The 17,495-nt window shown below is 39.4% G+C and overlaps 1 protein-coding gene across 2 annotated transcripts in view; it reads left to right on the forward strand.

Moving 5' to 3' along the window:
• Window positions 1-545: 545 nt before the first annotated feature.
• mib2 (MIB E3 ubiquitin protein ligase 2) overlaps window positions 546-17,495 on the forward strand; it is a 56,405-nt gene continuing 39,455 nt past the window's right edge. Inside the window, exon 1 of one of the 2 annotated variants that reach the window (XM_088332154.1) lies at window positions 546-693. Coding sequence is in view for 1 of the 2 variants with exons in the window: in XM_088332153.1 (XP_088188279.1) it covers window positions 11,342-11,402 (61 nt within the window). In the remaining variant the exon portion in view is untranslated. Of the gene's footprint in view, window positions 694-11,202; window positions 11,403-17,495 lie in introns of those variants that run through there. The other variant, XM_088332153.1, reaches the window with a different exon arrangement.

Below are 17,495 nucleotides of genomic sequence, written 5' to 3' on the forward strand. Positions count from 1 at the left end.
AACCTGTTTTGGGAATGTAGGAGGAAACCCAAGCACCTGGAGGAAAACCACGCAAGCACTGGAAGAACATGCAAACGCTGCACAGAAAGGCTGGTAGTTGGATTTTATTCCATGACCTTAGAACTGTGCCCGAGGACGCGCTAACCACTCAGCCGCGGGGCCGCCGATAAGTACTCCCATTGAAACATATTGGATGGGTTTCGAGATACAGTACTGCAGTTGCTTTCAAAGTAACATGAATTTTTGACAGGTTAATTATTGGTAGTAGGGTTGTAGAGACTTGGTCGACCACTAAAATATATTTTGCGAGAAAATCACAATGACCCGGCACTAGTGAGCTATTTTCTGAACAGATCCGCTGGTACCTCAGCTGTTATCAGGGGGCAGCCTGGAGCCCGTGGGCCTCAAGGTGGAGACCTCTGCTTTAACACAACCGCTAAAGTTTACAATTGAATGTTGTCAATATTACCCGTACTTGAGCAGCAGAACATAGCCCCGTCTCCATAATAACTGGAGCACCCAAACGCATCATCCCGTGACGTCGTGCATGGGCGTGTGTCATGGCTGTGCGCTGCGAAATCCCTCAGTTTCGCACACCTCAATTCCTTAAAAAGAAACCATGTCAGCGTCGGTCGGAGGCTCAAACATGGAATTGTTGCTCGCCATAAAGTAGACATTTTTGAAAAAGACCCGGTGAGTAAGAGCTCTGTAAAAATGAATTGTTTTTTTCACACCACTAAGCGTTGCCAAACATGGTTTAGCTTGCTAGCGTCAGCGTTTGACAAGCTAATAACATTCACCCGTCATCAGTCATCCCCAGACACGCTATAAATGTCGTTCGCTCTCCATCTATTTGATGTGAAATTTCGGATATTGGTATATTCAATTGAATTTGAGTGGCTCATGTGTGAAGAAAAGTGCTTCTGGGAGCGTTTCCAGTAATATTGTAGTTATGAGAGGAGGCAGGTGATATACACTTGACAGGCGCCTATGGAGTCATCTCGACTATGATGTTGCTATGTGATAATGTCAGTTGGCGTTCGAGCATTTTCTGAATTCTTGATGGAAACGTGTTTCACTGCTAGTTTCCTCTACCACAATTGTCATAATGGACTTACCGTTGCGCTGTCAACGTTACCACGGTTGCAATATAAAGACTAGGCTTCTAGATAAAAATCCGAAATACTAGATCAGCTCCAGGCTGGGCTTAATGGGCCCTCTTTACAGTCGACCCACTTTGCCGTAGAGGAGGAATTGGGATGAATGGGACTGCAGCGAGCTCTTATGATGCATTAACATTAGGAAGACATTCAGATATAGCGACAGTAAACGCTTTACCATTTTAATTCAAAAGGAAAATTATATAAAGATTCTGATATCAATGAAAACATATTTACCCTGTAGCAGTAATTTGAAATCGCGATACTTAAGCGTCCTAAATAAAGCGAATTGTGGTGAAATCAGTAGTAAGTCAATTATTTCATCCCCCTATAATGTAGAATGGAGTGTGGCCTCTTCTCTCGGTCTCTTATATACCTCATGAGGAGGTTTTGGAGTTTTGTCCTTGGTTTCCAGGTTTCAGATCAGGGGATGTCTTAAGTTTGACCTGTGCAGTCCTTTGAGACATTTTGTGATTAAGGGCTGTACAAATAAATGTGACTTGCCTTGAGATTTGCCTTCCCAACAAATTGTTAGGCTTTATACTACACGTGTTGATGACAATGTCATTGTCTATAGACAGAATAATTTCGTTTTCAATGTACGGCAGCATAAAGGCTTCCAAGAGTTCCTGAGACGGTGATCTTCTTATCCTAGTTTTCGCACATTTTAAAACCGAGGAGCTCCCCTCTCATGCAACCTGACTACAGGAAAGGGTCAACAGGAACTTGTATGCCAGCCAATTGACATGGTAGGCATCTGTGAGAAGGTTATATTATTGTGAGAGGACCTGCTTTTCTCTTTATTTTCACTTTTGTTTTTCCTTTTTCTTAAAATATTTAGTAACATTCATCAAACATTGTAAAGCGCTTTGGGAGGTCTTCATTGACTTGAAAAGCGCTATATAAATGCAGACCATTTATAACTGTCTTTTTTAATAATTCAGCCATTTACTTTCGTGGCAACATCACATGACCAAAATAATGGAACTATCAAAAGGGTGATGTGGTTTCATTAGGGAATTTCAGAGCATACATATGTCTTGGGTCTTCCCACAATACACATTGCAACTTTGGACAGAGACTTTTACTTTGAACCTCAGGAAAAGTTCAAATAATGAGAAGTGGCTGTCTAGAGAACGATTTTTTTGCCATGGCTAAACACTGTGCCAGGTAAAAGGAATATATATTGTGTTCAAGAAATATTTGTCTTGTGTTTTGTGTGCTTCGTGTTTTTTTTTTTTTTTGACTTGGCCTTAAATTTGATTCCCAAATCCATTAAAAATCTTGAATTCAACTTACCATAAGCTGTAGGAACCCTGTTTGAGTTAGAGGAGCTACCTGGTAAAGGCGGTTAACTGCTAAATTCTGCAAACACGTAGCACAACACACAGCCAGGGACACACAGATGACAGGCAAAAAGTGTAGATTTGTAGTTTGATGTACTTGTTTTCATAATTAAGGATTACCTATACATAGGTTTAGGTCTATATTCAAAGGGAGCAGCTCACACACTTCATTTATTAGTTTTCTATGCTACAGTTTATATATTGCCTTCTTGCTCTGCAGATCAAATGATAATTTAGATTCAGGTTCATTGATTTGTAAATCTTACTGTCTATCCCCCACTTGACACGAACCTCACTGCACGTCACGGCTGTTTCATAAGTAATCTTCCCAACAAGTGGTTGTACTGGTATGCTGAAATTGGCCAATTACTGTTTGAAAAAAAAATCACGCACTACTGGGGAAAAATGTAGTTTTACTAGGGCTTGGTAGTAAGAATCAAGGCTGTATCAGTCAAGGTTTTAAATGATTTACAAACATTACTTGAGTGTTGAGCTTTGAAATAATATTTATTCATTTATTTCGCTGTTTCTAAATTTAAAAGAAAATTGTGCTTGCCGTTTTTGCCATAGCATCGTTTATAAAACACTTGTATTTAAAGCACAGTTTTTTTTTTATGTTTGCTATTGAGGGACATGCTGTTTGTCAAGTCAAGTAAAGTCATTTTTATTTGTATATATTTGTATTAATCACAAAGAGTCTGCACAGGTTATTGCACAGACTATTATTTCAGACTATTATTACACCATCCCCTTATCTGGAACCAACATGAGAGCAAGGAAAAACTCAAAAACCTCAACATGAGGAAAATGAAGAAACCTTGAGAAGGGACCGCATATGTGGTATCCCCCTTTCAGGATTACAAATAATACAGAGATATTGTCCACAAAATGTATAGGTTATTCATATGCTATAGAGTAGAAGTATGTTTTGAGCTTAGATTTAAACATTTCCACTGAGGTTGCAGATCGGATCTCAGGGGGAATAGCATTCCACAGCACTGGTGCCCGGATGGACAACGCTCTCGAACCTGCAGAACACTTCTTGGCTCTTGGGATCACCAGTAGACCGGCGCTTTCAGAACGAAGGCTTCGGACCGGAACATAGGGGGAAATCAGATCTGAAAGATATGAGGGAGCAAGTTCATGTATGATTTTGTATAATACTAAGAGAACCTTGAAATCACATCTTAGGCTAACAGGGAGCCAATGCAGGTTAGCCAAAATCGGCGTGATGTGATCGGACTTTTTTGTCTAGTTAAAAGCCTCGCTGCAGCATTTTGTACCAGCTGAAGACTCTAGATTCTGGACTTTGGGTGACCGGAGAGTAGTGCATTACAGTAATCGAGACGGGAGGTAACAAACGCGTGAATTATAATCTCCGCATCCGACTGAGACAGCATAGGACGAATTTTAGCAGTGTTGCGAAGATGGAAGAAAGCTGTTCTAGTAATTTTCTTCACATGTGTTTGAAAGGACAGATCAGGGTCAAATATGACACAAAAATTTTAACTGAGTCACTCTGTGTGATGTGACATTTGTCAATGTTCACAGCAGTTTTTGAGAATAAGTCACCGCATTTAGATGGACCAATAACTAACATTTCGGTCTTTTTTTAGAGTTAAGATGCAAGAAATTGAGTGACAATCCACTCTTTTATCTCAGTGAGGCAGGCCTCCAAATTTCCACAATTTACTGTGGCAGATTCCTCCAACGGAATAAATAGTTGAGTGTCATCTGTGTAGCAGTGGAAACTGATATTATACTTACGAATAATATCACCTAATAGAAGCATGTAAATGCTGAAAAGAAGGGGGCCAAGTACTGAACCCTGCGGAACACCACAGGTAACACTAAAGGGCTCAGATGTAATTTTGCCATATTTAACACAGTGCATCCTATCTGAGAGGTAGGATCTGAACCATGAGAGGACGGTTCCTGAGAGACCAATCCATTTTTCCAACCGTTCTAGTAAGATATTATGGTCCACTGTGTCAAAAGCAGCACTAAGGTCCAGCAGCAGTTTGTCCAATGTATTCTATAACAATACACTAACTGTCTTATTTTAATAACTTCATGCAATACACTTGCAGTCCAGGAATCTATCCATTTTATATTTTATTTACAAAGCAAATTTTGAATACACTTACATTGACATCAACAACTGATGGCCTTTTTTTTTGGTCCACATATCGTATCACAATTACAACATGAATCTTGATATGTGGAGCTTCTCTTGTCATTTCTAAGTTATCTGTGCCCAACTGAGATTTTCCAAACGTGAATGAATACTGTTTGAGTATGCCAGCCATGGCCACCTTCTTGGCGTTGACAACATTTGATATTAAGTCAAGTCATTTTTATTAACCCCCTGATTTTTGGGGGGGGATATCTTCAGTCACCTAATACTGTTACAAGTCTTTTTGCAGTCCCATCCGTATGTCCAAAAACACAGTAGTATTCCACCACGGTCCTTTTAATGTAAACTGGCTCTATACGGAGTAGCTCCAAGGTGGTGTTTTTTTAGTTTCCTTCTGCGTATGTAGCATTGTAAAAAACGTCTATAATGCAATGTCTTTTACTTTAAGGCTTAGATGTAAAACTAGTCATTTTCCACCTGCTTTAATGTATTTATTCAACTTGTACCATGGTGAAAACCCTGTGGCTTATTGGTTTGTATATTGTTGGCCCTTTTAATGTGTTCGCCATCTTAATCCAATGAGATGACCAGCTCAACTGGAGACAAGTCAGGCAAGCTGTCTAACAGACATTCTGTTATTACATAAATTTCATGTTGTTGTCTGTAATGTTTTTGATGCCCTTGCAGTATACATTTCAGCCTGGTCATCCTGGGAATTATCTCATGTGCGGTCCCTTCTGAAGGTTTCTTCATTTTCTCATGCTGAGGTTTTTGAGTTTTTAGTTGCCCTCATGTCAGTTTTAGATCAGGGGATGGTTTAATAATAGTCTGTACATCTCTTTGAGACTTTTTGTGATTAAGGGCTATACAAATAATCGTGACTGGACTTGACCAGCACCCTCTTGGCCACTAGCCAAAGATAAGAGTACACTATGGGAGTTTCCGTTTATTTGCATTGAGTCCTCCTTTGGGAGTGAGCTCTTCTCTATGGGTTTGATTGATAGGATATGCCTGATTATTTGGTGTCAGTATGACGTAGTCCTGGGTAGGCTTTCAGCCAGCGTAAAGCTTTGTTTGTGTTCGGAAGAAGTTGAGTAACTGCATCAAACAGGCATTCTTGATGTTTGTTGCACAATAATCAGCATGCATGCAGTTGAAGTTTGAACTGTTAATACATTATAACCATATGCTTCTGTTGTTTCCTCTCATGGCTTTCTTCCCCCATGAGTGGCTAATTCTCCATGTCAACCCCTACACTGCAGATCACTCATTTCCTACTAGTGGTAAGATCTTGGGCCTGGGCCGAATGTCAATCGTCGAGCCAGGCTTCGCTCTGTCTCGCCTTTTTTGTTTTTAATCTTCGTGGATGATCTGCACAGCATGCACTTACTTTTACTCAAGTAATTATTAAGATGAGTGCTTTTTACTTCTACCTGAGTAATATTTTTCTGAAGTAACAGTACTGTTACTTGCGTAACACACTTTGGCGCTGCAGTTTGGCGCCAATGTTATATTATTAAAATAACTCTATCGTAAAGAACATACTTACCAAGCTATCATTTTAACTCCGAATCAGTAAAACCAAGGAAATGTTTATCTTTGGGGTCACTGTAAAAGATGCGCGCTTCCTATTTCCACTGCTATGTGGCTTGTGTCAGAAGTCATTTCTCATTCTCGCCCATAGCTTACAAGCTTTACAAACTTTCTGCTTTTTGGCTACTTATTTCACTATTTGCATCTTGTAATCTGCAGAATATGATTATCTTTTCGGTTTCATATCGCTCCACTTCGCCAAAATGCGCACTTCGGCGCTGCACTTCCAAGTGCACACTTAATTTGAGGGACTCGGCCCGAAATAAACCCGAAGCGGCGTATTTCAAGCGAAACGCACTCTTTTCCACCGAAGTAAAGCTTCGGGTTTACTCTGGGCTCGGTCCCTCAAATCAATAGTCTGGGTTTGGCCAGGGTTCGGGCTTATATACCCGCGGGTCCGGCTGGCCTGGATTTATTTTTTTGGCCCCCAAGCTTACCCATATTTCCTCCCTTTTGATTGTAGCACAATCATGTCCAGTCAAAGATCATTGCGGAACAAAACGACTTTTGTTGACGCAATCACTTCCATTGATGGCTGTAGACGTAATCAGTATGGGCTTTTAAATACTGATCAGTAAACATGATATGTCAGTTGACTGCACTATGTGTCTTTATTTAATGAAATATAAACTTAGTATGCTGCTTCAATGTTGGCATGGGTAAAGAATAGTTTTTGTTTTTTTACTTTAATTGCCATGAACATGCACAACTGCTCCTGGTCATCCTCTTCCACTTTTTCCTTTGCTCTCTATTCTGTTCGTGGTTATAATCTCTGCTGAAACAAGGCTAGGAATAAGCCTGGCCATCAACATTTTCGCATTTTCTGTTTCTATCTTGGAACTTCTACAGCTTCTCTAGGTGTGTATGTTTACAAGACTGCTTGAAACGATATTATCATGTCTGTGGAAAAGCATTCTGTCCACTTTCCACTACTTCAGCCAGTTAGTTCAGGGAGACTCATGGTTGCTTTTCTCATCTCTCAGGATGCTGGTGGGAGCACTGCTAGCGAAACATGTATTAATACCGTACTGATTGAGCTGTTCCTTGTTTTATGTGGGGGTTCTTTCCTCCTCGTCTCTGCTGCACACGAACAAGTAAACAGGAAATGACCACTTTTCCATAAGGTTGTCTGCAAATGTTGAAGTGCAGGTTGCTTCTTTAGATGTACCGTAATCTCAGGACTATAAAGCGCACCTGATTATAAGCCGCGCCCAGAATATTTTTAACGGAAACCCATTTTATACATACACAAGACGCACCTGACTTCAAAGCAGCATTTTCCCACATTGAACCATGATATATTTACAAATAAAGACAGTACACAGCACGAGTTTTAAAAAATCTACAGTACCTTAACCCCCTAACGTTACGCCAGACTTTTCATAAACTAATATGTCTCTGTATGATGACACCAGTGAAATATGTCATACCACATATTGCAAAGCTTAAACTGTTGGGATTTAAGATACGCTAACCATTAAAAAATATACTTATCAGATAAACATCACAATCTGTCTGAAATAACATACCTGATAACTATAAAGCTGGCGTAACTCACCCTTTGGCTGTCTTCAACTTCTTTGAATGTCCGCGAAAAGGGCTCTGTTATATCAAAGACAATCCATAGAATCTAACCGTGTAAAATATAACTCCAAAATACACGATAATGCGGATGGATAAATAGGAATATGCCTTAAACATTTCTGCTTTGTTGAACGTTGCTTCTTGTAATCCATTCGTTTCCCACACTTTCCGTTTACAAAAACTATTCCCAAAATGGCGCTTCCCTTTCGATTGACACGTTTTCCATGATGAGGGTTTGTTCATGCCAGTTTTAGTCATGCACCAAACGCAATGTTACATTAAACTTGCGTCTACCTCGATACATATTCCACGTGTCTCACTCTTACCTTTACTGCTCAGGCGCCATGGCCGGTCTATGGAAAATGCATAAATTAGCCGTATCATTCCATAAGGTGCAGCGTTGAAAGCTTAGGTAAAAAAGTTGTGGCTTAGGGTCTGGAAATTACGGTAATATGTAAGAACTTGAGTTGTCTGTCTCTCTATGCCCTGGACTGGCTGGCAACCAGTTCGGGGTGCCCACTGCCCAAAGATAACTGAGATTGGCTCCAGAACCCCTGTGGCGGCATGGCAACTCAGTGGTTAGCTTGTATGCGGCACAGTTCTGAGGTCATAGGTTAAATTCCAGCCACTACCCTTCCCGTAAAGAGTCGGCATGTTCTCCCCGTGCTTGTCTGGGTTTCCTCCCACATCCCCCAAAAACATACATGTTAGGTTAATTGGCCAGTCCAAATTGTCCCTAGGTGTAAATGAGCGTGTGAGTTGTCTGTCTCTGTGTGCCATGCGACTGACAGCTAGGATGGGGTCCAGCACCCCCTGTGACCTTACTCAGGACATGCAGTGCAGATGATGGATGGATGTAAGAATGTATATTACTTACTACCTGTCCCCCTTTTGCTCTGCCTTTTTTCATAAACTAATAATGTGTCAGTTTACATTTTGAGGATTGTGCTCTTATGAGTTAAGAGGAACGGGAGAGTTTGAAGACTGAACACAAAGTTCATTTTCGTAACATTGACTTGTTTTGTTCCTAAGCCACAAAACTCCCACTTGTAGTCTATTGGTGTTAAAAGTATCTTGGTACTTTTCTCGTCAATAAATGTGTTAAAATCAAATCGATTTGTAAAGCACTTTCAGGCAACAAATTGCCACTCAAAGTGTTAAAACATTCAGTGTACAATAATACAATAAAATACCCTCCATTTTCCTTACCCAGCACCCCAATCCTGTGTGCTAAGGCATACTTTTTATTTAAATCATCTAATTTATCCTTTTTGTCTACTCTTACTCTCTAAGTCCTTATGGGCTTAGTTGCAGTTGTTCGTGAGCTATCAGGGGCCTAAACAAACATACTGCTCACCTCACAGCTGTGCCAACTGCAGAGATACCACAAATTACTAACACACCCTAAGCTTTGAACGTGGCAAAAAGTTCCAAGTTTAGAACTGGGCAACCGATACCCATCAGGTATTTTAGCACCCTGTGGTGAAAATTGAGTCATATGTTTTTTTATTTTTTACTGTACAGCATCTTGGTCGATGCCAGATTTCTGTTTTGAACTCCTTAAAACGTTCCTGTAAATTCTGCTTAAAATCCCCATCCAAGTCGTACTCAAAGTAAATTGAAAGCTGTTCTTAAACCGTATGGGCAGTCTTTGATTACTTTTGAAAGGTAACAGAGATACTGTCTAAAACTGAAATAATCACCGCAAGTCCTGACATAGACTAATCTGAGTTGGAACACATAGAAATAGAAGGTTTTTATTCTTGCCTTATTAAAAAAAAAAAAAAAAATCGCAACCCAATGCTTGCAGGTCAGTGTAGCATGGGCATCTTTGCTGGAAAACAGGTGAAACAATAGCTTGAAGCCTTACCCAGGACCTAGTCAAATTTGATCACAATCTGAAAAACTAAACATTGTATTTTACACATTTTTATAATGGTAGGTCTTGGTGTTTCTAAAAGTAGCTGTCTGGAGACCATTAGTTTACAGAACTAAAAGTTTTGCAACTGTGTATTTTACTTTGGCAGAATTTCTTCTTAGATATTTTGTAAGAGTTGCAAACGTTTTACTTCTCTTTTCAGAAGTCAATCAATGATTGTGCACACGTGCACATAATAGTGTGTAATAATTAATCACTAGTGGCATTGCGCACGTTGATTTTTGGATCTAATTTGAATAAACAATGAATAATTCTGTTAGAATTTCTTTGGCTAACCATGTGTCAGTCGTCATTTGAATTGGTTACTAATGGCTGAAGATATTCGAAGCAAAAGGAGGCAATTTTTTTTTTTAAATCAAACAGGCCCTTATTAACTAATGTGGGCAGTGGTTCATGAAAATAAAGGCTTCTATTGGTAGAGAGTTCAGTCAATTTAAAAGTCCCAGGTTATTGGCTATATTGTCTGTTTATTTGTAAACAGAACCTATGTGGTAAAACGGATTACATCAAGAACTTCCAAAGGTGCAGAAATGTTTTTCGACAGATTTTTAAAAATTTATCTGTCGGTAATATCATGTGTTTTGAAGTAAATATTTTACACAGTTGGATTCACTTGACAGTACTGTATGTGAAGACCCCATGTTTGCAAAATGTCAACTCAAAAGCTGACGACCCGGGCGACTTATTGTTGAGCTATAAAGGCTTTTAAAGTTTTCGGGTATGTTGCTTTCGACCGATAGTGATCTTTCTATGATGAGTACATTTTGAACTCGTTACAAGAGTTTAAGCGTTCCAATGATGTGTAGCAAGCTATATATCAGTGACTGGTGACATCAGACAGACACCTATTTGTTTATCAAAAGTCAAGCAGAATGTTAAGGGGTTAAACAAGACTATACCACCTAATATATTGATATATTTTAAAAGATACTTTTCTCCTGGTGATGTCTGCTGACATATTATGTGTAATCTTTTTATGACCATATTTGAAATAATATGACCTTTTTTGCATCGGCCATCAATGTTGGGTACATTTTGTTTTACCTTGCTTAATTGTTACTTGTTACATAATACCTCCTGAAGACACTCGAGAAACACCAGGTTCAGTGTAAACAAGCGATGTTGCAAAATGGTGGTGTCACATTTATGGTGTTATTGCACTGTTCATTTTGCACTGGTTTTGGTTTGCATTCGACCAAACAGGGATATCTAGTGGTCAAATACTACGCAATGTACCGCTAAGTAGTTTGAAAATAGAATAACCGATTGAAAAGTTACAGTCCACGTTAAATTTAAAAGCATGGTGACTTTCATGGACATTCTCTTGTGTGACTCGGGTTGCAAACAAGCATGTAAATAAAGCCTCAGTTTTGTGTCCTTGTGTAACATCTGTCATTGGGGTTGGTTTGGTACAGTTTGGGGGGAGGATAATCTCTGTGTTCCAAAACCAAAGGGCAAGGTTCACAGCAAATCAAATACAAAAAGCTTGTGCCACAGAGGATTCACTCCCACATTTTGAGATGACTGCATGCTGAATGCTGAACTCGAATACGGGTCCTGTGTTCTGTCCTTCCTGGAATAAATGGCGCTATCACGGCACACTGGGATTCACATGCTCAAAACTGGCCTGAAGACCATGGGGAGTAAGTATAACAAGCCGTGATAATTTGTGCTCTGGCATTATGGTTATACAATTTGTAAAATCCAGGTTTATATCATTTTATCAAACTGTAAGTTGTTTGTGAAGTCTTGCTGCAACTCATCAGACTGGAAACTACTGACATCCTGGTTTTGAACATTTAAGTGATATTGAAATAGGGCATCTAATGTCTAATTTTAGCCTTGGTACCCATCTCATATGTAGCAGCTTCAGCCATCATATTCAAAATTAAGTCTTCAGAATGATGTGTGCATTTTGCAAAGCTTGGTACAGCCAATGTCAGTGACGTAAAAAAACAACAGGCTGAATTTGTGAATAAAAGCCAAATGCTTCACACGGGCACACGTGATGCTGATTTATTTTTCATCTCAGAGCTTCTCACTGATTTTTGTCTGTGTGCTGAGCCATGTCTGCTTGTGTCAAGAAAGGCAAACATGCCATACATCATTTCATTGGGTTCTACACCAGTTTGAAGCCCTGTAGAATGGTTAACACAATTTCACAGTAGCTTGTACATAAGTGTTGTCTTTGAACTTGGTTTACTTCAATACAAGAAGACCCCAAATAAAAAAATGCTATCTATTATACTCACTGTTTTGCGACTCATTGCATACAGTAAGATGCGCACCTCAGTGCCTATTCCTTTTTAATTTCAAAATAGATAAGTGATCGATACAACAGTTAATAGCATGTCATTACTGGATTTTAATCTTGTATCAATACTCTCTCAGCTTTTCGAATCATTGTCAAATGCAATTTCATTGGCGGCAGTTGGGGGGTTGGCAATAAACAAGAGACTAGCTCGTATGTATCGACTGGTTGTAGGTATGCAACGGTGTACTATCAATAAGCAGTGAAATGTACCGTATTTTCCGCACTATAAGGCGCACCTAAAAGCCTTTATTTTTTTTAAAAGCTGACCATGCGCCTTATAATACAGTGTGCCTTATATATGGATCAATATTAAGTCGCAAAGTCTTGCAACAAAGGCAAGCAGCCGCCGACTAGATTTTCCCCCGAAGGCGAAGTAGTCCGCGGTGTATGCTGGGATTTATATACCGGCGTTTCATTTCCTAACCAATGTGTCAATCATCATTTGAATCAGTCACTATTGGCTAAAGTTATTCGGAGGTAAAGGGGGCGGATCCTTTTTATCATTTACAGGCTCGCATAGGCTAAAGGGTCGAAACAAAGCCTGCAATTGGCCGAAAAAGATGAATGTGAATCACACGTTGGGTTGCACTACGGCCTAGAGAAAACATTTTTTACTATTCTGTATTTGTAAATATCTTACTCTCCTGGATTTACTACACTCACGGTTGTAAGAAGACCATGGTATCATTATTGAACGTGATGGCTGCAAGAGAACTTAGGTGAGCTATGCGGCTTTATATTTTCCCAGTATCTTTTTTTAGAACGAACTTGATGTTTCTGTGATGAGTCTATTTTTAAACTAAATTCAATTCAAAGTGTTTATTGTCATATGCACAGTAAAGAACCCCGTTTCCCTGCACAATAATTTTTTTACTTTGCTGTCCACACAGTTGCCAGCAAAAAATAAAATGGAAACTAAGAAATGTTTGGCATTTCTTGAATCCCAAGACTTTAACCTTCCGAATGATATTTAGAACGATGCATTTGAGTGATTGGTGACATCGTACAGACACTGTTTCCGTACATGTCTGAGACACGTACTTGCTTCTTTGCAAGCTTTCGGAATGTTAAGGGGGTAATAAAGTTTGACTGAACTATCTGACTGTTTTGTTGACGTTCCCATTGTAGCGCCTTATAATCCGGTGCGCCTTATGTATGGAAAATATAGGACCAAAAACAATTTTTTTGGGGGTGCGCCCTATAACCCGGTGCGCCTTTGTAGTGCGGAAAATACGGTAATTGCAAAATAAGCATTCAAATGGACAATTGTCAATTAGATTTTGCCATTCCACGCATTGCACTGTTTAATACTAGTTTGTGATGGGCAATATAGAGCAATAATAATACCTGGTGGTAAGAAGTATGAGCATTCTCCATTCGGGCCCCAGTGCTGTGAAATGCTCTGCCCTAGGAGATTTGATCTGCAACGTCAGTGTAACTGTTTAGATCTAGGCCTCCATTAAAACACTTATACTCTATAGCTTATAAATGACCTATATTTAATGTTGATGATATCTGTGTATTGTTTGTTAATGCACTTGCAACATCCATTGCAGCCGGTCATCCTAGAAGGTGGATCACTTTATGTGTGGCCCTCATGTGTGTAGGTTTTAGATCAGGGGATGCTGTAAAAATAGTCTACAGTCTGCACAGCCCTTTGACATTTCTTGTGATTAAGGGCGATACAAATAAACATGACCTGACTTGATGTGATTGTTTTTGTCGGTACATGGTCTTAGCCAGGGCAGCACGGAGACTCTGTGGTCAGCGCATCGGCTCCTGGTGTGGAAATCCTGGGTTCAATTCCCGCTGCCTGCCTCCCCATGCAGATTTGTCATGTTTTCCTTGTGCCTGCATGGGTTTGCTCCATGCATGTCAAACCATTCCCGAGGATTGCTTGTATGTCTCCCATGTGCCCAGTGACTGGCTGGCAACCAATCCAGCTTGTCCCCTGCCCACTGCTCAAAGTCAGCTGGGATATGGGCGCCAGCACCCCCGGAAACCTAGTCAGGATAAGTTATGCAGAAAATTGATCCTCGAATCTAAAATACTTACTGTATTTTCCGGACCATAAGTCGCCGTTTTTCATAGTTTGGCCGGGGGTGCAACTTATCGATTTGTCTGACAAATTATTGACATGTTATTACCGACTATATAATTTCAAATGTTATTTTCACACTAGAGCGCAAGAGGACACTCTAGGCGTGTGTTGATAATTTCCACCTCACCCTGTTTTGCTGAAAAATGCCCCCACCTCCCAGCATACGTCACTCGCTCAAACGTCACTAAAATTACTTCGTATCTCATTTTTGGGGAAATATGATAGAACAGTAAAGCAAAGAGAATTTGCACCTTGTTTAGAAATCACTTTTGAGCAAGTTAAATACTTACATTGACGAAATGACAACCCCTTTTTCTTTTAACAGGGAGAATTGGGCATCATTTCGCCAAAGTAAACATTTTTAACTTGTTTATAAGATTTCTGAGTTATAAAAACAACTGAACGAAAATAGCACCAAAAAGAAAATCAAATTATGCCAATTACAAGCTGAAAATAGTGAAATATGCATCTGAAAAACCAGAAAGCGGAGGTAACGAGTGATGTAAGCGTGAAAAACGGAGGCAGATGGATTGTTTACTGTGAGAGTGGCACACAGGCTGAACATTGTATTGGATTAAGTGATTTGGAGTGAAAAGGATTTATTGATGATTTGGAAATGAGTTTGGTAAGCTTATCATTTAGGTTTTTATTAACTTTCGTACACCGTGCAAATTTATTCGGCCATTGCACTATATTTTGAATTGCCTTTCAAAATGACATGCATGTTTTTGGTGTCAGGTTTTATCAAATAAATTTCCCCCCAAAATGCAACTTATACTCTGGTCCGACTTATATTTGGGTTTTTCTTCTTAATTATTCATTTTATGATTTGCTAAGTGGTGAAAAACTGATGCAATGTAGTGCTAATGTGCCTGTATATATCCTTGGTGTGCCATGTTTTTGTTAATTTTTTTTTTTTTTTACGTTCAACGTTAGGTCTAGGTATTACACCATTATTTTGCCACTCTTTGAATGAATTTAGACCTTTGTTTTGATTTACACCTAAAAATACAAAGATGAATGCAGAACAAGGTACAGTAGGGCGACCAGATAGGTGAAAGAAAATGGATAGATTGTCCTAGGTCAATGTTTGCAATAAAGTGTCAATCCAAACATCCAAAGAATAACACCCCTAAAAGACAAGTAAATTGTGCCCTTTACATTAAACTATATACATGAATTCGATTCTTACCCATAAAATTGTCTGTTGACAAAAACTCATTCTCCCTGGCAGAGCAACCATTATCATTTGAATATTGTCAAAACCTTTCAAATATTCAAAGAAAAAACTGGATGCAATTTTTTTCCCAGATGTTTGACCTTTGTTTTTTTCAAATGAGCTTCATTTGATGAATGGCAATTTTATCACAATCATGTCTGAACAAAACAAAATAACAGTGAAGCCTCCAAAAGTTGTACCGATAATAATACCGCTTTTATTTGTGTATCTTCACCAGATTATATCTGATGTCCAAGAAGAACATTTCGTCTCAGTCGAGAATTTATCAGTAACAGATTGCATTACCTGTTAAAGAGTCGACCCAAAACAATGTTCCGCAGATGACTGATTGAAGTCATTCTCATGAGATGGGATGAGCCGCTGATTAGAGCACAAGAATGTGCTGGAATTCTCAGACTGGTTTTTGGAGCAAAACACCATGTTGATTTTTTTTTGTTTTGTTTTTTGTTTTGTGAGGAGTTACCCTTTTAAAATGACCGTAGGCTCCAAATATTGGATTCGGCTGCTTATGTCTTCTTTAAGTCTTGTATAAGTCTGAAATGAATTGGTCACATAATAGGAAAATAAAATAAAATAAATGAAATTGACTTTGAACTTTGACTCTCGAAATGTCATGTCAGCCTAATTCTGAACTTGTGCAAAACCAATACAAAAAATTATCAATTATTTAAATGAATAGTCTTTTGCTGTGGTAACATTGAATGGTTAATGGTCTTCATTTATAGAGCACTTAATGTAACCAAAAAGAGCTATACCCTGTACTTCACACTTACCCATTCACACACACTCGCACACTGATAGGGACTCAGCCATGCAAGGAGCCTACCTCGGGGGGATTAGGGGTTCTGTGTCTTGCCCAAGGACACTTTGACATTTAACTTGGAAGAGAGCTGGGATTCGAACCTGCGACAAAACAAGCACTCGACCTCCTGAGCTATTGCAACCTCCACATTTACCCCTTTTGTGCACACCATTTATGTTCAAATTGTCGTGGTTTACTCAAAATTTTAGTACAGTTAAGACCTTAAGGGATTACAAAAGACATTTTTTTTCCAATTAGTTTCAGAACGTGTAGTGTTAGTCCCCACAATCATTCAAATATGTTCCGTAATACTCCACACGCCATTGACTTTGAGAAATGTATTCTCAAAATAGACAGTTTGACCTTATATCCCCTAGAGCTGTGACGTCAACCAAACACAACAAGGAATCAAAACAATGGCGGGTCCCATTAAAAAAAACGACGCTGATTGTAGTAACGACCGAATGCATAGCCCTGATTTTCGCTTGGAGTAATTGGAACTTTGCTTACCGTGTAGCTGGGGGATTTCTGACTGTTTTGTCCGAGTTGCGCGCTTTGATCATTAAAAGCTGCGTGCGGTAAGATTACCTGCTGTTGTGTACAGCGTGTGTTCCTTTTTTACCTTTGCTTCCTTTTAGGTATGTGATTGACATTACCTTTTTGTTTTTTTTGCCCTGTGTCTTGCAATTAATGTAATATTGTCCATAAAGCTCCCCCGTTAGTGTGCTGAATCCCAAAGCTTCCAGGTTGACGCCATTAGCATTCAGCAAGCTAGATTCTTGTTTGTTGCAGTAATTGTTTTTAGCTCCTGGGTATCCTGACTGCTTACTGCATGTTTTTGGTCAGCCAGCCTCCAGTTTTTCCGCCGTTCCCGGCAAGCCTGCCGAGCCTAGGCTGGTTTAGCCCCTGTTAGGGCTCTGTAAGTTATTTTTGCCAGTTGGCCCCATTTTGGCTGTTCACCTTTATTTGTACCATTGCTGCACCCACCTGCGACACAACACTTAGGTATTCTCTACAAAAACTTGCAAAACCTGGCCTAAAACACTCAAAAACTTTTCGACTAATTTACATGTATACCTATATGGTGACTGGCTTGCGAGGGTGCTGGTATTCCTCACATGACCTCAGAGCTCAGGAAGTCAAAGACGAGACGGTCTTTCTTCAAATGCATTATCTCTGAAAAAAATTGGAGTATACCATTGCCATATATATGTTTGTTTATCTATATCTCACACATATATATATATATATATATATACATGAGATATTATGCCAATAA

The sequence above is a fragment of the Urocampus carinirostris genome, chromosome 3, assembly GCF_059441175.1.
Source record: "Urocampus carinirostris isolate Australia breed hairy pipefish chromosome 3, RoL_Ucar_1.0, whole genome shotgun sequence".
NCBI lineage: Eukaryota > Metazoa > Chordata > Actinopteri > Syngnathiformes > Syngnathidae > Urocampus > Urocampus carinirostris.